This window comes from Perognathus longimembris, chromosome 1 (genome assembly GCF_023159225.1).
Source record: "Perognathus longimembris pacificus isolate PPM17 chromosome 1, ASM2315922v1, whole genome shotgun sequence".
NCBI classification, from domain to species: domain Eukaryota; kingdom Metazoa; phylum Chordata; class Mammalia; order Rodentia; family Heteromyidae; genus Perognathus; species Perognathus longimembris.
In genome coordinates this window covers 84,665,409-84,689,828 of record NC_063161.1, presented here as the reverse complement: position 1 = coordinate 84,689,828, position 24,420 = coordinate 84,665,409, and the positions used below count along the sequence as shown (strand labels likewise).

Here is a 24,420-nt window from a genome sequence, read left to right as displayed (position 1 = left end):
CTCTTGCCACTAGGCCATATACCCAGCCCTTTAAACAAATCTTAAAGTAGTTGCAGTCATGTCAGTTTATGAGTACTTGCACGTTTCTCAATCATCACTTTCATCATTCTCCCCCATCTCTCCCAACCTCATCCATTCATTCCACTAGAAAATCACTTGTGGATATATTCACTTTCAATGAATCCTAAAGAACTTTATCTTCCTCTTGGAACTCTTTTTCCCCCCTGAGATTGATCAAATTATATCTGTTTGGAGCCCTTCTTACATGTTTGACATGAATTTCAGGATAATTGAAAGCAAAAAAAAAAAAAAAAAAAGCTCACTTCTATCTTGCTTCAAGTTCATTTCAACATGGTTCAACTTATTAGCACACTTGCACACGTTTTCATATGGTTCACATTAAAATCATGACTTAAACATAAAGATATAAGGCTACTGAAATCATATGAGTATGATAGTTCTTGATCACCCTTCTTCAAAACACCACTTTAATAGCTAGAGACCATGTTTCAAGGTCTTGACCCCACGAGTTAGCACTGGTTTCTTTCTTGGTTTCTTTCACTGGTTTCTTATTTGAACCTCATTTTTCAAAGGATTATCAGAAAACAAGTTTCTGGTGTTTCAGGTTACTAGGCAGTATTGCCACACTAAATAATGTCCAATATCCTGGGCACCAGTGGCTCGTATCTATAATCCTAGCTATTCAAGAGGCTGGGATAAGAGGATCATGGCTCAAATCCAGTTTTTAACTATGGATAGGAAAGTCTATGAGATTCTTTTCTCCAATTAACAACCAAAAAAAAAATCCACAAGTAGAGCAATAGCTCAAGTGGTAGAATACTTGCTTGACCAATGAAAGTAAGGGACAGTGCTCAGGCCCTGAGTTAAAGCTCCAGAACATGTCCAAAAATTAGAATAAAATTTAAAAGTTTAAAATACATAAATAAAATTTAAATAAACAAACAAATAAAGTCTGATGGACCTAGATCACAGAAATTACAGAATGGCAAAGCTTGAGGGGCCTTAGAGATCATCTGTACCCCCAGAGAGTTATGATGCCCTAGTAAGTCCAGGGGACACATTCCTGGACAGTCTACCAACTACTTTGGCTTACAGCCTTAGTTTATCTCAAGAGCAAAGTAATAGACTTTTCATGGGGTTGGGATAGATAGGTGGAGAAAATTATGGAAGGGATGACATTGATCAAGGTGCATTGTATTCACAAATTGACATGTTGAATTGAAACCTCATTTGTCCAACTACTTAAGGATAACAACAATAATAAAAAAAAATGATAGACTTTTCCATCTATTCCTTTGACTCTCAACTACATTCAGTTCATCTTATGTGTTTTACATTTTAACCTAGTCGATTTATCCTCTATGTTTAACATTTTGAGAAGAAACATCTATCCTGAGAAACATAAACAACAGAGCAGTTATAAAATGCTGCGATTATACTGGTAGATAGTAAATAAAGGAAATAGCTAAATTCACCCTTACTGGAACTACATGCAGTGTAATTAGTGTTCAGTGTCTTTGATAAATAGTGCCTAACAAATTGTTCAAGCATCATAAGTATTACGAGAAGACCACAGTTTTATTAAACACTAAAAATGGTATTTTTCCCCAGTGGTTATATCGCAAGATAATGAACTCCACAAGTGGCAGCAAAGATATAAATTCAATTTTTGTGCAAGACTCACAAACAGTGATCTATTATGCTGCTGGAGACAGTGTGTTAGTCTAGACAAAATGCAAAATTCTCCTCCTGTTCAGTAAATGTGTATAATTAGGAAAATATGAAGAGTAGCTAATCATCAGCACTACATTCATGTTTGTTTTTACAGTCTTCTTGAGTATTTTTGGTTATATTTCAATCTCTAGTTGACAGTTAAAACTCACTCTTCAGTTTTCAGTTTTCAAAGGATTATTGGTATTTATGAAATAAGGGACTGCCTTAATCAGGCCCAAACATTTTCTAACTCTTCTTTAAATGTTTTCTTTCTGCCAAGTGACATGCTGTGAGTTTAATTTATAAGAACAGGTTTTATTATACACGTAAGCAGACACTGTCTGGGGAGGAAATTGAAGTAGCTCTGATAGTTTTATTAATTTATTGAATTTACTTTTAGTTTCTCTTACCCAATCTTATTTATGTCAAATAAGTTGAAGCAGAATTCATTACATAGTGAAATGTAATTTGAACACTTTTTATTGGATGACTCAATTATTCTTCTCAGAGAGTCCCATTATTCCTTCTTATATTATTTGTACAGATCAAATCCCATGAGATGAAATTCCAAAAGAAACCTAAGAATTTGTGGAAAGGGAAGAAATTGTACCTCAATAATTTCTTATACTGTGAAATTCAAGCTCTATAACAATTAACATTGTGATAACTTGGTATTATATGACAGTGTAGTTTCTTGAGGAAAATACACTGAGTTAGTGAACTTGACCTCTTTTGTGTAAACTTTTGATGGAACTGTAATTTCTAATTATTTTGACTTAGAATTGCATAAAACCTAAGCAGACCCAGTTTGGATATTTCTTTTTTCCTATATTTCACTTGGATCCTTTTCTTCAAATAGGAAGGATTAGGAATTTTTGTGTTTTTATAACATCATGACATGTTGGTGAAAAAATAAATAAGGGACTATTCTTCTCATCTGTTATTTGTCAAACCCTTTGTTTATATCGATTATTTTGTTGGTAGACAGGGATTCCTGAACTCATAAACGGATCAAGTTCTCACAGTCTATTTCCACATTGATTGTTTAGGAGAGGGAGTCATTTCTTCATGCAGACATTAAACGAGCTTACAACATCACTCTCACTTAAATGTCCCATGCTATGACATTCTGGACTCTAAATCATAATTATGTACTAACGATCATTACTGAAATTCTTCCATCTTAAAAAACCTGGAAGAACTGAATGCAGACCAAAGAACATTGTCAAATATCAGCAAAGGAGGACGACCAAGAGAAACTCATCAGTAACCGAAGTTCAGGCTTACTCCAGAGAGCTTTCTTCCTTACCTCTACTAGCTGCCAGTGCCTTCCTCCTTCCAGTGGCTGTGGCCAGGAGCAATAATCCTTAAATTCAACATGCATCTGAATCATCAGAGACTCATACCAATGCAGATTCTCTGGCCTCAACACTAGCCACTCAAATTTGATAGACATTAGTTGGAATTACCAAGTTTGAATCTCAGAATGTCCAGTTTCTCTCTCCTCTGTCTGTCCCTGCCTCTGCCTCTGCCTCTCTGTCTGTCTGTCTGTCTCTCTCTCTCTCTCTCTCTCTCTCTCACACACACATGTACAACAGAGACCACACAATGAGAAACACAGGTTCACAACCTTAGGTTTTGTTGTTAGGATTTCTGCCATCAGCTGACTGGCTAGCTAGATGATTGCAAGGCTCAGGGTAAGTACAGATAGGTCTCCTCCAACAGTGGTTTGGATATTTGTTGAGTAAGAAACAAGCTGGGCAAAACCTCAAAAAAGAAAAAAAAGACCCCATAAAGTAGCTTTCTATTATCACCCTTCAAAGCCAAGTAGCTGCCATTGGGTGGCTGTGTATCAAAATGAGGGCCTGGCACACTGGCCTTGCCTTTGGGAGCATTTCCTACCACAATTTAAATTAGTGTTGAAAATGCAAAGAGTCCTTTTACAGTTTGGAAGGAAGTTTCAGGAGTAAAACAAAAATTTGCAGATATATGGACTCATCAGTTTAGCTAAGTTTCCAATTTAAATGGTCTTAAATCCATGTGTATCAATACTATGAGTTTCAGGAAGCAGGAAAGAAGGCTAGGCATGTTGGATGACTAAGTAGAACTGGATGATACTAATATAATGTATATTACATTCTGTAGTTATATTGCCTAGGTTCAAATCATATTACTGACATTCTTGGGCAACTTGCTTAAATTCTCTGTGCTGTATTTTCATCTTCTGTGCAGCTAGAGTAACAAATAATACCTATAACATAAAACTATTGTACAAATTAAATAGTATAAATATATGTATATATATACAGATATATGAATAATGTACCTTGTACAGTGGCTGGCATAGTTTAACTGCACAATAAATTTTAGTTATTATTATTGTTAGTGACAAAATTAAATAGTTGCTGACCATCAATCAAATTCTTAGCTTCCTAGGGAGTTTTCAAATTTTCTAGATTATTCTGCCCTGATTTGGGGGTGATCTAGGCCCTAATTCTTTCAAAATATACTCATTAGTCTCCAGAAGGAGCTATCTGGTACCTCAGAGGGTGAGAAAATAAGTCCCTTGCTCCCTATTTGGAAAGTTCTTAGTTTCTTCTTGATAGAAAGCTATAACACATTTTCCCAAACTGCCCCTTCTTGGGCCCTGGGTTTCAAATATTTCAGTGACCAGTAGTTTTTAGGTCACTGGGAATATGCTGCTTTCTAGTTTTCCCAAATCACTCCACTTTTAGTGTTCACGTATTTACTCCCTTTGGTCTTCTAGAGTCTTCTCTGTTCCTCTTGTTGGCAATTCCTCTCTGAGTAAAAGTCACACTTGGCACTTCAATATGAGGCCTCTGAGAAATTATTCTCTCATAATCCAAAACATAAAGCATTAGCATACCTAAAATCCAATTTACAGAACCAGACTGAATGCTCAAAATGCAAATAACATGTGAAGTAGGATAGGAGAAAAATGAGGAAAACAGCTTTAAATTCTACAGCGAACAGACATGGCCATGGGTAAGATATAATTGAAATGGACAGGTGGGCTACTTTCTGCTCTTTCCAGTCTCATAGACAAAATTAACTGATTAGCCATACCAGAAGCCCAATGAAGTAGAAAATAAATGTATGTATCCCTCTAACAATACATCAGATGAGAAGCAATAGTTAAGATCATCTGTTTTTTCTTCTTCAGATGTTTGGCTATTTACTAGTCACCTACAAAATCCTGGACACTCTTCTGGGAGTCAAAGATGACAAAGCACTTGTTTATCCAACGAATGGTCCATGATTAGGAAATTACAAAGCACTTTTTGTCCATTGAATAGTCCATGATTAGGAACTTACAAAATTGTCAGTAAGTATTTCACTTCCATCTGCAACGTTCAATATCATTCAGTGACTCTTGCCATCGAATTCTGCAGAAGGCATGATTTCCTCATCATACATTCATCACCTGACAGAGAATATGATTATATATGCTCATCCTGATCTGAACTTTCCCTCCCGCCCTTTCTGCCCTCTCCCCATTCTACAATGTTATTGATAGAAGTCCCATAGTGTCTTATTCATCAGAGTTAATTTTTATTGGGAGGAAGCTTCCATACTGGCAAATGTACCTGGATACATGAAAATATATATACACACAAATCTCACCTGAGGGGAAGCAAAGGACCTGTCAAACTCTCTGGAAATCTTTCAACTTCTTTTCTCTGAAGTATGATTCAAATTCATCTCTCCAAGTTACTGTCTGGCTGTACTTCCATCCCCCAACCCCCGCCCCCCTCCACTCCTTAGTTCTGCAGCTTTCTGCTGATGTATACATAAGGGTTTGGGGAGTTAGAAATCTCCATAAAACAATATATTGATGGTGCTGATATTTGTCTCAATGGGCTTTAATTACAATTGCATAATTTAGATTCCAAACTATGTTCTTTTTATTTCTAAGTTATCAAGATAATTGAGAGTGAACATTAGATCAGAGAAGAATTATTCATCTTGGCTAATCTCACCATTCAAATACATCTGTACTTCTCAAACCAGAAAAGACTTGTTACATGATATTTATGAAGAATGTGTTACTCTCACTACCCAAACACTGATACAAGGCACTAGTCGCATGTGGAAGTCTAGTTTATTCACCTGTCACTAGGGAAGTGCTTAGAGCTGTTGACTCTTTAATGTCCCCTAACCTTAGATAAACTCCAGGTGTGTGCATGGAATAATGTCACTTATCACTGCCAACACATGGTGCAAAAAACATCCCCTAAAGATGCACCCATTTGTTAAGCCCTTTCAGAAAGCCAACTTAGAATGTATAGGCCATTCTGTGGAACATGAAAGAGTGAGTCATTGAGAGTAAGCAAATCAGTGCTTGTCTGCCCACCGAGATGTCCACAAGATTGGGCAACGTAGATGGCAATCTGAAAGATGCTTTGGTTGAACCTTGTGAATTAACTAATATTCCCCCAAGTCCTAATCAGTGCCCTTTGATCTTTGCCACCACGCTGGACCTCAAGAAAGACCACATTCACAGATGAGCCATCTTGTGTAGAAGGAAAACTTCCCCACAAACAAGCAGAACCGTCTCATCCTCTTAAAGAAGTCACCAGGACCGCCTTGTTCCAGTAATAAAGTGACAACACCCCAAGAACTCCTCCAGAAACAGAGACTGGGCTAATGATCAACCAGGCCACACACCTGTGACCTGGGGCTGATTTCACTATGCATACTTCCCTCACTCCTTGTCTCCATTCTCCCCATTTAACTGAATGCCTGGAGATGTACTGTCTTCTTCTGGCTTCCATGTACTAAATCTCCTTTCTCTACCTTTCACCCCATCTCTATTTGGCATATGGGGGCAAGTGACTGGACGTGATTGGAACTCCTGGACTTGAGGATAGAGTCTAAAAACTTGATTTCATCAGTATCAGTTCCTTATGGCACATTGGTAAGAAGGCATTATTAGCCACTTTCTTCTCTTAGTCTCCCTAGAACAGAGTGACCTGGACAGGAGCAATGCATGTTTAACCCTCAAATTACCGGGGGAGACTCAATTTCCCTGTGCCTCTCAGTGGGCTCCTCCAACCATTTAGCGCTCTTTGAACTCTGTCTCCAAAGCAGGAACATCAAGTTCATCTAGGAAATGTGATGCACTTATTCCAGAAGCAAAGGCATTCAAAAATATTTTCTAGAATTTTTTCAGAAAAAGAAATTGGAAATTTTTTCAGAGTGAGTTTGGGAAAACGAAGAGTGGGATGGGGTTATCATTACTGATGATTTAGGAGTTTTGGTAAAGTTGCTACTAAGACAGGAAACATCACTGTTTGCACAGTGAGTCTGAATCAACCTGCTTTTGTCTTTCTCCACTTGGGTTTCATTCATTGTCTGATAGGTGGATATTCCCAGCCTTAAAATTGGCAGGGGAATAACTCCAGCATAGATCCACATGCCCACTTGAAAGGCACACCACCAGCACACCATTCAGACTTGGACTAACTCTTGCAGAGCTAGAGAATTGCAAGGTATTAATGTTGCACAAGAGGGGAAAACACTAGGCCAGAAAGAGGCCTGACTTTCCAGAGACTTGAGATAGAAACTTGTCCATGTTTTTTTTTTTTTTTTTTTTGGCCAGTCCTGGGCCTTGGACTCAGGGCCTGAGCACTGTCCCTGGCTTCTTCCTGCTCAAGGCTAGCACTCTGCCACTTGAGCCACAGCGCCACTTCTGGCCATTTTCTGTATATGTGGTGCTGGGGAATCGAACCTAGGGCCTCATGTATCCGAGGCAGGCACTCTTGCCACTAGGCTATATCCCCAGCCCACTTGTCCATGTTTTAAGGATGCTAGTTTGAGTTTGTTCTTTTTGACTCCTAACCTTTAGGAGCCTCAGTTTTCTCATCTATTGACAGATAACTAGTATCTATTCTGCAATATCAATGAGGATTAGTTTTTAATGTGGAATATGACCCATGAGTCCTGGCATATAACAGGCATTAAATACTAGTTGTTTAAAACAGTGAATGTAATCATTATGGTTACAAAAGAGGCTTGTGGCATTAAGGAACAGGCAGAGTAAAAATGGAATCTTTTCTATTTCAAATACTCTTTAATTTAGCAAATTTAACACTAAATCTCCAAACTCTGGGGAATAAAATAATATCTAATAATTTTTAAAAGAACTTATTAAACTATTTTATCCAATCTTCCCTCAGGGCTATTCCTTAAATTTACTGAGAAGTTCCCCTAACCTTGCTAATCCAAAGAGCCTTTCCCTCCCCATCCCTTTTCTGCCCCCCTCCCCATCTCCCTCTCCTGCCTGTCTTCCTCTCTTTCTGTCTCTGCCTCTTTGTCTGTCCCTCCTCTGTCCTCTCTCTCTTTCTGCCCAACTCATTGATTCATTTCCTCTCAGTGGCAGTCAGGTTGTTAAAACATTCAGTGAGATGAGAATGCAAGTCTCTCAGATATTCAGTAACAGGACAGGATGGTAACAGTGGAAAGACTAAGGCTGGTTGAGCAAAAGGCAGACAGGAAATGTATCTCCAGGGACAGATGATGGTGAGCAAGGAAGAACAAAAGGCTAGAAACTCAGAAAGAGAGAGAAGGCTGACAGATAATCAGCTGAGTTGTTTGTGTATACAAAACAGAAATTTGTAAAAGCCTGAGGTTTATACAATTGTAATTCAGGCCAGCAGGAACTCTGGACTAGAATTGGGAGAGTAAGATTTTCTCATTCATCTTGTATGGACATAAAAAAATGCAACCATCAAGGTAAATACAAACTCAATGCAATGTTTTTAAACACAAATGAGTGCCAATTTTCATGATTAAAAAATAATTTTCATGATTAAAAAATAACTTGAAGGAATGAAAGAATCTGACCCCAAACTTGCTGGACTCAGATCATTTACCTCCAGTCTATTTGAACCATGTAGTTTACTCAAAGTTTTAGTATATTCATAATAAATGTTTTCCATGCCACTTTTGGGGGGAGATGCTGGTTCTGGACTCAGGGCCTAGTATTGTCTCAGAGGTTCTTTTTTTCTTCCCCCTCAAGTCTAGTGCTCTAACACTTGTGCCACAGGTTCACTTCTGAGTTTTTGTTGTTGTTAATTTTTGGGGGGAGGGGGGTTAATTGGAAATAACCTTCAAGGATTCCTGCCCAAGCTGGCTTTGAACTGTGATCCTCAGATCTCAGTGTTAAGTAGCTAGGATTTTAGGTGTGAACCACCAGTGCTAGGCTGCAATGACTTTAAAGATTTTAAAAAAAAATTCATGAGTATTTAATTTGAGTCCAGAGATTTCTTTTTGATGATCCTTTAAATTTTGTACATGAAGAGACATTCTTCTTACTATAATTCTGGTCATACCTAGAGGAAGGTGATGATGCCGCAAGAAATGCTGAAGGGCCATGTGGAAACAACACATTAACCACTAGAGACAACCTGTAAGTGATTGAGGTGCTTTCACGAATTCCAATACTAAACTACAGTTTGAAATATGCGCGGGAATAGTTTATCCTATATGACAAATAAAGCAATGGAGACCATACGTCTGACACTCTTGTCTTTATTGGTGCGTGTTTTACGCCGAATGATTGACTACATCATAAATTCCAGAAAAAAAAACAGATCTCATTTGTATGAGCATGTCTATGTGACAAAGAATTCCAAATTCAATTGATCACTCATCTGTGAGAACCAGCTCTGGAGTTTCTGAACAGAGTAAGGAAGTACCAGCCATGTTTTGAGCCTATTCTCTTGCGTCAGATGCGGGAATGGGGAATCAACAAGAGTACCCTACCAATCAACAATGCTCCATCCCTGCCCCATCCCTACCTCACCCCAAAGAATATGCTGCAGCCTCAGAAAGCAGAGCTACTGAGAGCAGCCCTCCTGGGACAAGGGCCCTCAAGCAGGACAAGGCTTCTTGGCCATAATGGACAGGCAGTAAGACCTTGGAGAAAAGATTACAGTAACACCCATACTTGGTGCTTATTAGCAGAAGAGCCTCTGTGAGAAAAATCATCCATATACATCCTCCCAAAGTCCTTTCTCTTCAAAAGAGGAAAGATTGTGTGGAGGCCATCTCAATAATGCCACCACCCAAAAACCTTCTCCCCCATACGTTTGAACAACGGGAGTTATTAAGGCCCTCAGCAATCGCATCTCAATGAAAACAAATCAGCACACACTGGAATGGTTTCATGCCCATGGCAATCCTGATGCATTAACTATTAAACCCACATGTAGCTTAGATTCATATGAGTTAACAACTCAGAGGGTATAATGTGTAGGAAATAGTATAGACAGACACAGGAGTAAAGTGTAATTCAGGAAAAATACTGATCATCTTATTCTTTTTTTCCTATTTGACCATTGTCTTACTCCCCAACATTCAGGGGTTTAGAAATCTGTTTTAGCTAGTCATCACCAATCTCTCAGTAATAACATTTCTTCCTCTTTCAAACCCAGTATGTATTTATGAAGTTTAATGTAGGGTTCTAGGAAACCAAAAGCCTGACATGCAAGCAGAAGAATTCTGCTATACCTTAAAACAAAGGCTGGTAAAAGAAATAGAAACACCTTAAATTAAACACATATCGTTTGTCAGCCCTTAGGAGAAAAAAAGAAAAAGCTCTTTGTAAGTAAGGTTCAAGCAATGGTATGTATTTGCAGCTGTTTCTGTCATATGAAGAAATAGAAATTTCCGCATAACAGAGTTAATGGAATTAGGGAGCAAGATTATTGTGATTATTAGTTCTTAAACTTGAGAAAAGGAGAGAGGATGGAAAATCCAGACAGCCAAAGAAACTTATGTTAATGGAAGGAAATCCAGGAAAAAGAAAATATGAAAGTCATTATTTCAGCTGATTGGGGTACTCTATTAATAGAAAAATCTGAATTCTATCCCTGGGGTATACCAATTAGCACCCCTTGGCTCCTTAGCAGTAGACTGATGACAAACACACGCAGAAGAAGAAACTCTTCAGGAGAGAGAGGTCGAACATGGGGGATTGTAAATTTTGGATATGGAAGTATAAGTGGATGTGAAAGTCCATCATTCCTGTAGGAACTGGCTGTGCAGTGATGGCATCTCCACTTAATATAGAGCGGAGATATCATGTCATCTCCTCCGCTGAAGACAGTCCCTAAAATGGCGACTAGCTCTTAAGATATAATTTTGATATAATTACATAGCTTTATCCTGTCCTTTTGGTACCAAACACTTTATTGGAACATTAGGGATATGGTACTTGGCCTAAATGCCATCATTATCTAATAATGAGCTTGGGTTCCCATTTAATGTACCACGACGTCAATGGCATGATCAAATTAATGTTCTAAATAAAAGAAGTGGGATGACAAGAATATTGACATCTACCAACATATAGTAATTGGTGAAAAAAAAATGTAGAAACTGGGACTAGGTTGTTTCTTCTTAGGACTTGCTCTTCCTTGGCTTTGGTTCAGAATCACACAGATATAACTTCCTGCAAATCACAGGAATCTGTTGATTCTGAACTTATTTTCACAAGCTGGCAGTTTTGGTATTAATATGCAAAAGAGAAACACTAACATAATATTTATTGTATACTTTGTTATAGAAAGAAATCTCCTTTCCAGAACCCCTGTCTAGGACTAGATTTCTGAAAAAGCAGGAGGAAGTCTTTCATGATGAAAAAATAATCTGTGTGCCAGTGGTCCACAATTGTCATCCTAGCTACTCAGGAGGATGAGGATCATAGTTTAAAGCCAGCTCAGGCAGGAAAGTCAGTGAGATTCTTATTTCCATTTAACTACTAAAGAACTAGGAGTAGAATTGTGGCTCAAGTGGTAGAACATCAGCCTTGAGCAAAGAAACAAAGTGATCATGCTCAGGAACTGACTTCAAGCCCCAGTACCAGCATAGACACAAAAACATACAGTGACTCTGACCAAACACAGCCTACACTAAACAACCAGTTTAGAAAAGGCTGAGTGACTAAGGTATGGCTGAATGATTCCAGCTTATGGGAAATTCTTACCCAGCCTAAGGGTCCTAAGTAGAAGAAAAGGCATTGCTAAGTATTTGGAAATATCTCCGCTGTAACCACTTTATGTTTTCATTCTTTTTTAATAGGGTCTTGTATCCTGGCTGGCCTAGATGCTTATCCTCCTATATATGTTTCCCACACAACTGAGATGTCAGCCAAGCACCTCTGTGCCCATCTTTTTATTGGTTGAAGTGGTGTCTCATGAATATTTTGCCCAAGATGGCCTTGAGCTGTGATCTACTTGATCTCTACCTCATGAGTAGCTAAGGTTACAAGCGTGAGCCACCATAGATGACTCTCTTTTCTTTTGGCAATGAAATGTCTTTTAATTTTCCCTCCTTCGAGAAGTCAAGTATTTACTACCAGCAGAAACACAACATCCCTTCAGGGATAGGAAGCCTTGCAAGCCCTCCCTGTTCCTCTGTTTTCTCCTCCTTAGAGGAGTGAAGCCTTTGTATACATAGTAACAAGGCTGCACAAGAAGTTCTCTCTTCCCAGTCCTTCCCATGGCATTTTGCAAATTCTTCTTACCTGCCCTTTGAGAAAAGGCATAAGAACCAAGAAAATTTGAATCAAGAGAAACCCACAAACAGCAGTATACTCTCAATAAGCATGAAGGGCAGCACTACTGGAGCTTAGGAGGGAGAGCTGGCATGGCACATGTTTCTAGAAGGAACTCAACTGTGGTGGGGATCCCTCTTAGGATAACAGAATATGTTGTAGTAGCTGCCACCATGTTGATGTCACATCTAAAACCTCAAATTGTGCCTTGACTTCACCATGGGGAACACTCAATCATTCAAAGCATCTAGGTAATAGGAACAACTGAGCAACACAGAGGCTACTCTATATTTGTGTTTGCTGAGCTGTGTCAATAGTCTGCTTGGACATGCAGGAGTGGCTAGGTTCTACCAAAGTTGAGAGTAAGCTTTATTAGGCTGGCCCTGCTGGTGTGCACACTCCTGAGCCTTGGGGACATTCAGAAGGAATGCATTAGGATCCTCTATGGAGTGGGATGCTTCCACATAGCACAAATGATAGGACAGGACTGAGATGTCTGATCTGTGCAGGATGCATGATTCCATCTTGGTAGGCTAATGATAAGGAAGCAAACAGTCTTTGGAATATCACTATGAGTATCTATCTCCCTGATTTTGATCTGTTATCATTTTTCCCCTTTGTAGCCATAAAGTGGAGTGTTACCCAGGAGGCCTGGGTATCCTATAATTGGGTGTCATTTCTTTTTGGGTAACAAGTATAATATCACCCAGTGGTCAAATACTAATCACATGATTATACTTAGTTGTGAAAGTGCTTGAAACTTATTTGCTAACAAATCTCTATCTGAGTGAAATTTATAACATGTGCTTCTTATATTTTCAATATAATTATGCAGCATGTATTCATTTCCTTTATTCTAGGAAAGGCTAGTTGCTTTTTAGAAAGCACTATGGTAGCTTCCTGCCATCTCCTTTGGAGCTGAATGGGAATATAATATCAAATTGTTATTGCTAGCGATGGGGGACCGTGGTACTGAGAGGGAGAGGGAATTGTACTGGGACCTACAGAATGCCAGCCGTGTGCCATGACAGCTCCTACAGGACAAGTTGTCAACTCAGTGTGCCATAAATGAAACAACTTCTAAGGATCCCAAAATAACTGCATTTCCCCTGTCCTAACACTCATGCTGAGGAGAATAGACAACTTATTTTTAACACACAGGCTATAGTTTCAAAGGCATATAACAGTTCTCAAAGCAGCTAATATTTGGCCAATTAGATGCTTAAAAGAAAATATATTTTTGAAAGACAAAATTACTCAGCAAAGACAGGAGCAAGTACTAAAGTAATCGTTGTTGTTTCGATCGATTTGGATAGTTTACTGTGGATCATCCAAATGGATCATGGTTATGGCATGGCATGGCTGGCTGGTGATATAATCAAATAACAACCTTCAGAGCTTCATTCTTTGATGTCATAAGCTCCTGGGGTCCGGGATGTAATTCCAAATTTTTCCTTATCTGTACTCAAGGTAAGGTTGCATATGTACTCAAAATCTCTGCAGTCCTGTGAAAAATATCACCTGCTGATTTTCTTTCTTGGTTGGAAACACAGGAATGGAATGGGCATGGTAAGAAAGAACAACAGGGTGCGATCCCTATGTGATACTTTTCAACTACTCTTCACTCACTCCCTTTAGAACATCTTCTTTCCTTCATCCTCACTCATTTATGAATCTGCAATTATCCCTCTAATTATCTAACAAGTATGTGACCAGTGGAAAAACACACATACAAACACACATACATACACAAAGTATAATACCTGGAGAAATATGGCACACAATAAAAGAAGGCAGTAAGTAGTTCATTTCATTGGAAATAGAGTCAAAGTGAGGGGAAAATCAGGATTATTAATGTGTATCTGTCAAGGAAATTATCAGCCCTAGCTATGCATGGAGGGCATGCTCTGTAAGGACAAACACATACATGTACTCATTTAGAGACAAGTCTAATTGACTGTAGACCCAGAACCTGGCTAATTTACAAGGCTACTCTAGGAAAGACACAACTTTAAGAATGACAATAAGTCTATGGATATAATAATGTATTCTCACCCTTGGTGAATTAACCCAAGACAAATGCTTTTGGAGTTTTGCTGGTTTTTATGATTTGTTTATGTTTTTCTTTTCAGCTCAGAAGATGTGTTTCCATCAAACCCTGGCAAACACTTTCTCAGCAGTCAAGGAGACGATAGCTATACAGATGCCCTGATGCCACGTCTGTAAATCCTACCACCCCATGTTGTAAGATGACAGAGTTTTCAGACACATCTAAACAGACTAGTCAAGTTAAAGACTAACTCCTCCAGACTTGATGTTGCTGAGCTTCTCAGCTCCATCTCGCCATCCTGATTGGTCAAGGAGATGGTCTACAGTTTAAGTGGCAGAGTACTTTGAGAGGTTAGTCATTAGAGCACACTGCTGTGTCCTGGGAAGGCAACTTCTTGCTTGGCTACGTTATGGAAGCTAAGGAGTGACTTCAAGATGTTCTCTGGCCAGAATTTGCAGATAACCATAGAACTCTTCTCCTCCATCAGGCATGGATTTAGCCTCCTTTAATTCCTGCAGTGACACAGGAGCCTCCAAATACCAAATTATTATCAGGCCGTCTTGGGGGAACCTCTGGGCCCTGCAATAAAGTAGACAGACTTTCTATTGGAAAGTGCTCAGGAGCAATTCAGCCCTGTTCAGATTTCTCTAAAATTCTGCAAACCATCTCTGTCTTCAGTAAATAAATGCAAATGATCGCAAGGCTCCTGAAGAATTTCAAGGATTCTAATTTATCATCATCTTTTACTTCAACAATTGTATGCATCATTTAAAGAAATTGGATCATCATTGTTTTTTATATTTTTTAATATTTGAGTAGTTATGCAAGAGGGTTTCAATTCAATATGTCAGTTGATGAATACAATACATCTTGATCAATGTTGTTTTGTTTTTCAAGCTGAGCTCTGATAATATTGAGGTCATATAAATTTGGACAAGCCACTTACAGTCCTCATCTGTAAAAGATGGCATTTGTATTAAATGTTCTTTGAACTCTAACTCAGAAGAGCACAGTGAGTTTCATGCTGGTGTCTTATTTATCCCACCTAGTATTTTAAATACCAGCAATTCCTTCTGAATGAATTGGAATATTTGGTAATACTAGGTCCATGATCCTACATAGACCTAGTATTTTTGTCATACCATGTATTCTTATCCAGTCTGTTTCTTATATTAACCTGTTAGAATACTGAAAGTCATTCATATGCAAGATCTTTCTCTTAAGCTATCCTGTCTTGGTGCCTATCACATTGTATTATGTTAGTATGATAATCCAACTATTGGGCCTCTATGGTGAGGTGCTCTAAGCTATCATCACTGATTTTCTAGTGTCTAGAATTATAAAAGTATTTTAGGTAATCAAGTTTTTAGCAAGTTGAAACTCATTATTGACAATTCAGCAAAATGGAACCGAAATCACTTGTGGTAAAAGGTCAATATCTTTGAATAGTACAGAGCTTTAGGAATAATTTGCAAATATGATAGTTTGTGGCAGTGACAGTTTGCTTAAACACATGAGAAAAATCCTAAAATTTCTCTAAGATCTTAAAAAAATAAAAACAGGGGGCTGGGAATATGGTTTAGTGACAAGAGTGTTTGCATTGTATACATGAAGCCCTGGGTTCGATTCCCCAGCACCACATATATAGAAAACAGCCAGAAGTGGCACTGCGGCTCAAGTGGAAGAGTGCTAGCCTTGAGCAAAAAGAAGCCAGGGACAGTGCTCAGGCACTGAGTTCAAGGCCCAGGACTGGCAAAAAATATAATAATAAAACATATCACTTATGCAGCTCATGAAAGAGACCTCTTTTATTTTATTTTTTATTTTTATGTTTTGCAAGTTCTGAAGCTTAAACTCTGAGCCTGGGCTCTATCCCTAAGCTTTTGTGCTCAAGGATAGTGTTATACCAGTTGAGCCTCAACCTCACTTCTGGCACTTAGTGGTTAATTGGAGATAAGAATCTCATGGACTTTCCTGTCTGCGCTGGCTTTAAACTATGACTTTTCATATCAGCCTACTGAGTAGCAAACATTTCAGGCATGAGCCATTGACACCTGATTGAGCCCTCTTTCTGAGATTATGTAAACGTTCCTTTATTTAGAAACGTCAATGAGAATCGCCTAATGAAAGATACCCTCTCCAGATTTTAGGTATTTCAAGGAGCAAATCCTTCTGCGTTTTCAGTCTCTGCCTTTGAAGACATCTGCATGACTAAGTAGTATATCTTTTCTGTTGACACTGTTATCTAAATCTGTTTAAATTGCATAACGTATCGGTAGAAGAATGTCTAATAAATAAACTGCTATGTAGCAATTCAATAGGGAAAGACTTGGTTGTCTTGTTTCAAGTATGCTGCTATTTGCTATTTCAGCAGTAGATAATCACATTTGATCCGTACCTGGTCCATGTCACAGCTACATCGTGTCTCTGGCTTTGACATAATAGTGAACTGGTAAAGTTGCCACTCTCTAGAAGCTTACAGTCTAACCTAAGCGAGACTGCATAACATGCTCACAAGGGTGCTCATACTCACACTGGACAAAAGACAACATGTACAATGAAGATAAATGAAAAAGAAAGTAAGGTAAAGCATTATAAGCATGAAAGGTCAAAGGGAAAAGGACAAGTTATTCTTTGCTCCCATTTCTTCTTTGAAAATGGAAGATGTATAATTTTAAATCTTTTTAAAATCATCTAAGAGTATATTGTTTCAGAGAGAGAAAAAATTCCTCTAGCATTAAAATAAAGGGTGGCTGAGAAGACTCCACCAGGAAAGGATGCCTGGGTGAAGAAGGGATCCAGGGAGACTTAATGAGGAAGGAATGGCTAAATGGGTACTGGGTAGTCTGGAGCCTGCCGTGGGCGGAGGGGGGGGCGGGGGGGGGGGGGTGGAGCAGGGAGGCTAGAAGCTGAAGGAAGGCTTATAAACTCTTCCAATCCCTTCCAAGGGTAGATGACACAAAGTGGCTAGGCATCAGAGCCAAAAGTCATTAAAAATATTTACAGAATTTCCCATGGACTCTAGATGTCACTTCTTTTTAGAACTTCAAAGGGAAGAAGTCCTTTCTCTCTCTGGTAAGCCATGAACTCAGCAGTCATCACTCACATTTGTCCAAAGGTTCTCATGTGCACTGGTATTTGCTTTCTTGTCTATTTGTTCATTTCCTCTCATTGGAATTGTTGGTCCAATGGTCTCTACATGTTTATTCAGCTTTATCTTTTCTCTTTCGGAAAGCAAAGGGTCTGTGGGGTTCTGTTGATTGTAATCAACCTTGATTATCATGTTTTTGTCTTGGTGGTATCAGAATACAAAGTATTCGATTCCTAAGGAGGCTAATCAAGATAATGACAGATTCTCCCCTCACAGCATCCTGTGTCAGCTCCAGAGTTGACTGCTACATATTCAGGGCATCTATATCCTTCAGAAGATGGTTAGCTAACCAAGGATGCTCATTCTAAACACTGTCTCTGCTCATCTTTTTCACATCTCAGTGACAATATTAGAATTAATAGCACCTTGATTTCAAATAATGTCTTTAGGTTTGAAGAGCTCAATGTGCTTCATACCCATTTTTCTCTTTATCTCATAATATTAAAAATTCAACTAAAATCTTTGGTGGGGCCCAGTTTCACATATGGAAAGCTTGTACTATTGTTATTGTCCTAATGCGTAGCCTCAAGTTCAAATTGGAAAGTCTTTTGTAACAAATGTGGATGAATAAGAAGAAATCACTGGTGTTTCTTTCTATATAAACATGTCTGATATCTGCTCCTGAGCCATCACATTCCCTGGGTTTGGGGTAGAAAATCAATTTCCAAAGCCTAACTTTGCAACAGTACTTCCTTTCTCACCTCCAAGACAGGTGAGAGAGTAGTAGTTAAGAAAGAATACAAACGTTCAGATAAACAGAAGATACCTACTCATCAGAGCCAGTAAACCACTGAGATCTGGGCCACCTGCTTTCTCAGGGCCCCTTATTCAAGCATGCAGGAAGGCCAGCCAAGAGTTCCAAGTGCAGAAGCCATTTTGTTCACTGTGATTTTATTTTTTATTGTCCATAGAGTTGTCAGAAGATAGGGGAAGAGGCTCTGAGAAGAACCCCAAGCTGAGGGGGTAATTTTCATTCTAAGAAAACAAAGTTGGCCTATTTCATATTCATGTGGTCTGCTGAAATGTCTTTTTGCTGCTATGACATTACACAAGGCCTCATGTTGTGAGTAGATTAAACAAAGAATAGAGAACTACTCAAATGGATACCACCTTTGTGCAACCTGACTACCCATAGTGTATACCATAATTACTTTCAAAAAGCAGATTTAAACTGCATCATTGCTTATTATCACTAACTGATATATGTACATTCTAATGGCATTTCTGGTTTCTGTCTCTGTCTTTTTTCAAGATAAGCATGCCTAGATTCCAACTTCATGTTGACAAATGATTTTGGAAAACGGATGCCAAGAGAAGTATCTGACCACAGTTCCCATCCCAGCAGACACACCCTCAGAATTCCATAAGCAACAAACTAAAGGATCTAGTTCATAGGCCAAAAGGCTGCAAGAATCCTCAGACATTTCACTAACCCCCACCCAGTCAGCCTTGTCAGAACTTCTGATAAACACACTTATTGATAGAGCTATACCAAAAACAAATGGGCCAATAAGTATAAACAGCTGTACTTACATGTGTCTGGCTTGAGCTGACTGTTGGTGATGCCAAAGTACTGGGGATTTTCAATGACAGGGATCTTGGTCATTCCAATAATGACAGCATCAGGGCCACCCTCTGAAGAAGATGGAGTATTACTCCCATTGGAGATGTGATGGAGGGGGCTGGCAGAGTCATCATCATTGCTGATAACTGAAGCTGGGCCTGGAGTTGGAAAAAATGATGTAGTCTGTAAGTCAGTGGCTATTAGGTTATAATTCATATACCTCAAATTCACTTCAACTGTAGGACTCAGCAGGTTTTGGTACATTCATACACTTGAGAAAACATGGCTACAATCCAATTTTAGGACATTTTCATCACCCTGATCAGCAGGTATCCTCCATTTTCCCCAATCTTAGTTCTAGAAATCCATGAATTTACTTCCATCTCCATGAATTGATCTATTCTTTCACTTCACACAAATGGAATCACATACTCTGTGACCTTTTGTAATTACCTTCATCCACTTCATATAATTTTTAAATATTCACTTGTATTATAGAATACATCAGTATTCCCTTTTATTGCCAAATAATATTCCATTTCAGGGATATGCCACATTTTATTTATTCATCCATTCATTTATTGAAAAACACTGGTGTTATTTGAACTATATCCCTAGTAGCAACAATGGAATTAGGAGAATTCATGTCCCAGCTTTTGTGGGAACACGTTTTCTTTTCTCTTGGGTGGAATTGATTGACCATGTTGTAGTCCTCTTGACAACTTTGAGGGAAGATCAATTTTCCAAAGTGACTGTACAATTTCATATTCCCAACAGCAATGGATGATGTTTCCAATTATGTCACTCCTATTTCCTGAAAGTTTGTCCACAGCGTTCTTTGTTTTATGCATACCTTCAGAACCATGTGTCACTGAGTTCCCAGAATAAATTTAAGATTCATTTCCCAGGACACTGAAAGTTATGGTGGCAGTTTGAAGATCTGACTTTCTGTCTGTAGTCTTTGAATAAGTCAGTTAGCTTCTTTGTATCTCTGTATCTGCTTACATTTGTAAAATGCTAATTATCTAATCTTCTTGCAGTCTTTTGAATGTGGACTGAGAGTAGTGATAGGATAATAAATGGTCAATTTAAATAAATGTGCTTCATGGATATGAATTACCAGTAGGCATGCCTAAATAACCCTTAACTGGAGGCTTAAAATTATATTAGACTGTTCCCTTATTATGTCTCATTTTCTTTAGTCATTGAATACCTAAGCCACTTTCACCTAAAAAAAACATTTTCATAACAATAATGGACAAGTCTCAAGACAAAGTTATCTGTTTTGCCCTTAGCTATAAGACTATTCATAGAGTTAATACCTACATGCCTGTATATTAAAGCAATAAATGTAACATTTTTCATACAAGACACATTTTGAAGTCTAAACAGCAGAATGCATGTAACTTTATATGCAGTCTGAACAATTTATCCATTTATCATTAACTCATACTTCTTGCAAGCAAAAATGTCTATTTGAAAGTTTCAAAACAATTATGATCACTAGTGCAATCCATACTTAGGAAGGAGACAGACCTCTTTGACATAGATTGTGCATACATCTGAAGCATACTGAATGGGCAATTTCTCATGGAAGCAGACCATTGGCCATGACTACTGGCATAAACCAAGAGAAAGATGTGAAGGAAAGACCAAAGACAAAGGAGAACGAAAAAGCAGAATCTAATACACAGCAAGGCACAAGCCTTACTAGCCAAGGGAATATCTGAATTGCTAAGTCCTGTATAAGGGAATTCATTTTCAACCCCCCACCCCCACCAGCATGCAGGTTTCAGCATCTCCATACATTCCTCATCTTTCTCTTCACACTTAACTATTGCACTAAAAAGTATAGAAATCATAAGTATGTGTGTGTTTGTGTTTTGTCAGGGGCTCTGATACAATGATAATCCAGCCTCCAATCCCCAAGATCCATTGCCTACCCCCTTATGGGGATTATCACAGTTTGTAGTGATAACAATTAGACATTCCCCAGCTAGCTGTATCTTAAACAAACTATGTAGGATGAATCCAACTGCTGTTATAGGTTGTTTTTAATGCATCTCTCAATGGGATGCACATTTAAGTTGCTTTTAATGATATACTCTGGTTTAATTCTGCACACAAATTCTCACACAGCCAATTTAGAAGCCACAGAAGACTCAAAAGCAAGGTGAGCCCACCAGTTGTGCTCATCTTATTCTTTACTCACCTGTGATAGCAAAGAGTGGAAATCCTGCCAATAGTAACTACAAAGACAGGTTCATTCTAATATCTTCAACCTTCCTGGTTTTATGATCTGCATCCTGCCAGATCTACTCAGATTCTATCCAGCAATGAAGAATAGAGATGTGTCATGCTAAGATTTCTGCATGTTGTCAATAAACCTTTCCACCCTTTGGTTCCTCTGCTCTATCTCCTTTGGGAACCTCTCAGTTCTCAAAGCCAATGCTCCAAGAGTTGGGTGAAGTTGTGGCTACACATGTCTCTACAGATTCCAGGCTCCACCTTTACTTCCAAAATGCAGGAGTTGTTATTTTCAAATAGTCCACATTTAAAGTATTTCCTTCCAGAGCCCAAGATTTTATTAGAAATAGATTGACCTTACCAGGCTCACGCCTGGAGTCGTAGCTACTCAGGAGGCTGAGATCTGAAGTTCCTAGTTTGAAGCCAGCCCGGGCAGGGAAGTTCATGTGACTCTTATCTCCAATTAATTAACAAAAAGCCAGAAGTGGAGCTGTGACTAAAATGTAGAGTTCAAGCCTTCATCAAAAAAACCAAGCAAGAAGTAGGCCCTGAATTGAAGCTCTGGCACTGGCACAAAAGAGAAAGAAAGAAAAAGAAGAAGGAAGGATTATGTCTCTAGGTCAGGTCAGCAGCATCAGGGCAGCTTTCATTCATTTTTGAGGAGGCTGACACCTAGATAACAATCTTGAGATTCCTCCAGGAATTCAGCCAAGTACAGAGTGGAGCCCTTGCTTTAGTCCTGTGAAGGAACTTGCTCTCTACTCCTTCTCCAGCAAGGACATTTCTTCCTCTGGTCTCTGCAATTAAAACTGCTGAGTCTCAAGTAAGTGTTTGCAAGGCAGGGTGGATGCAATGAAGTATGCAAATGGCATAAAGCACCAGAGGTAATTTTTCATATGTCTTTTCACTTTGCTGAAAGCCACTGTTGACAAATAAGAGCAACACACACCTCAACAATTCATCAAGTGGAATATTAATTTAAGTGCTGTTTCTTTTATTATTGATGTTCCAAAACCCTGCAAGATTGATACGGCTGGCAAACTTTCAGGCAATAAGCCTATTTTCCTATGAACATTTCTATACAATGAAATGTAAAGCATGACAAAGTTGGGAAGAGGGAAAAGCTCTCCATGGAGACAATGAATGTGGATATAATTTGATCCCAGCCTGTCTGTGCATTTCACAGGTTGCTGCTTTGTGTGTCTATGCATGTATTTGAGCAGACACCAAAAAAAACAGAAGAGTCAGAGGTACATCACAGCTTTTTACAAGAAATTCATCAGAGGACTTGAAAATCATGTATTATTAATTCTAATACATTAATTATTGTATTGACATTTTTTATAGTCTATAAAGTTATAATGTTATAGTATACAATATATCATGGTATATAATTTTATAGTATAGCATATAATAACATGGTATATCTATTGAAATATTAATGATGTTATATACTGTAAGGTCATAGTAGTATAGATGGTAATATTATATATAGTTTTAACTTATTATAATTGTTGTTTAATAACAATATAAAATAACATATTTTATATTAGAATATATTTATACATATCCAAACCTAACTTAGACTTTACTTCCAGTGATCAGAATGGAGGAAGGTCATCATAGAAGAGTTTCCTTCTCTCAATATTAACAGTGTATGAGAATAGGCATTATTAACTTAAGTAGCTGTATTAACAGAGATTTTTTTATTTTCTGTGTTGTGAAGCTTTGGCCTCTGGGGCTTGTTAACTCTGGACGGGACTGCCTCCCACATGGCTCCCTTAGCCCTAGCTAGTTGCTGGACATGTCAAACCACCCAATACCATTGACACTGCCAATCACCTTCTTTATCTGTGACTCAAACTCCAAGCCATCACCTGCCCCAACCACCTCAGAAAACTCCCAACAGTCCTATGTCTAGAGGTTCTCTGAAATGACTCAAACTACACAGTCTTAGACCTGCCTACTTACCTTGCCTGGTCTCATGGAAACTCCAATAAAGATTCATGCCTATGCTTTCCCCCATCCTTCCTCCACCTCACCCATCTTGGTGCTCAATGCATAGCCTTGTCCCCACCCCATAGCATGGCTCCTCTTTTCCCCACTTGAGAACTGTGAGTCACAAAGTTTTTGCTTTCACTGTCCGTCATCTCCAAAACTACTGGCTTTGTGAAACCCTAATAATAATACTATGCAGTCTGGTGGGTGGTAGCTGAAACATTCTAAAAAGAATCTCTACTGTGGCCTAAAAGGGTCAAATCATATTTTTGAAGTTTTCTGGGAACAAATATCCTTCTGTAGTGCAAATTGTCTTGAAAATGTTGAAGTAGCACAGTGATTTGCTATTTAGTGGAAGGAAGACACCATTATACAGCACTGTTATGGGAGAATTCACCACCTTCTCTATACACACGGCACTCACACTCCCCTCTCCTCCCCCAGCAAAGCACAGTATGAAATCACAGTATGAAAGCACAGTATGAATAAAACAGGGTGCCTTTTATAATGTCTTGGCAAAGAGATTATGATTGGCTATCTCTGAAATTTGCCCATGGAGAGCTGCCTGGAAGTCCTGAGCTGGCTCAGATTTATGTTCCAACTTTGCCTTGGCATTGTTCATTTGTCAAGGGCTTTTCCTTAGAATCTATGGGACTGGTGAGGGACAGAGTGACCTTTCCCCTACAGACTTCATCTGCCTCAGCCAGGATTCAGCCTGCTGGCCATTCTGGATCAGTGGACAGACACTGATAGACACTGTTTTACAGGACAAGGTCTGACATTAGAGGTAAAAAGGAAAAGGAAGTGGGCTTCCCTATAAAGCTAGGTCAGGTGGCTCAGAGTGGGGCATTCAGACACTTCCCCTACTTTGCAGTTTTACCAGTAGCCAAACTTGCTACCAAAAGAAACACAAACCAAGAGAATCTGTCCATCATGATCAGATGTGGAAACCTGCACAAATGATGGAAGACAGCCTGTCTTTTCCTGCCTTCCATGCAATTTTTATTCATTGTCTCTGTACCCGTAGAAAATACTGAACAAATTGGAGGTCCCGGGAGATCACACCTGATTTCAATCCTAACGATGAACTACAT

General features: G+C 38.8%; 1 protein-coding gene across 1 annotated transcript in view; it reads right to left on the bottom strand.

Annotated features, from left to right (window-relative positions):
- The window catches only part of Ntrk2 (neurotrophic receptor tyrosine kinase 2), a 364,133-nt gene that overhangs the window by 136,484 nt on the left and 203,229 nt on the right, over positions 1–24,420 (bottom strand). The window contains exon 14 of the mRNA XM_048331472.1: positions 19,051–19,239. Within this exon, the coding sequence (XP_048187429.1) occupies positions 19,051–19,239 (189 nt within the window). The remainder of the gene's footprint in view (positions 1–19,050; positions 19,240–24,420) is intronic.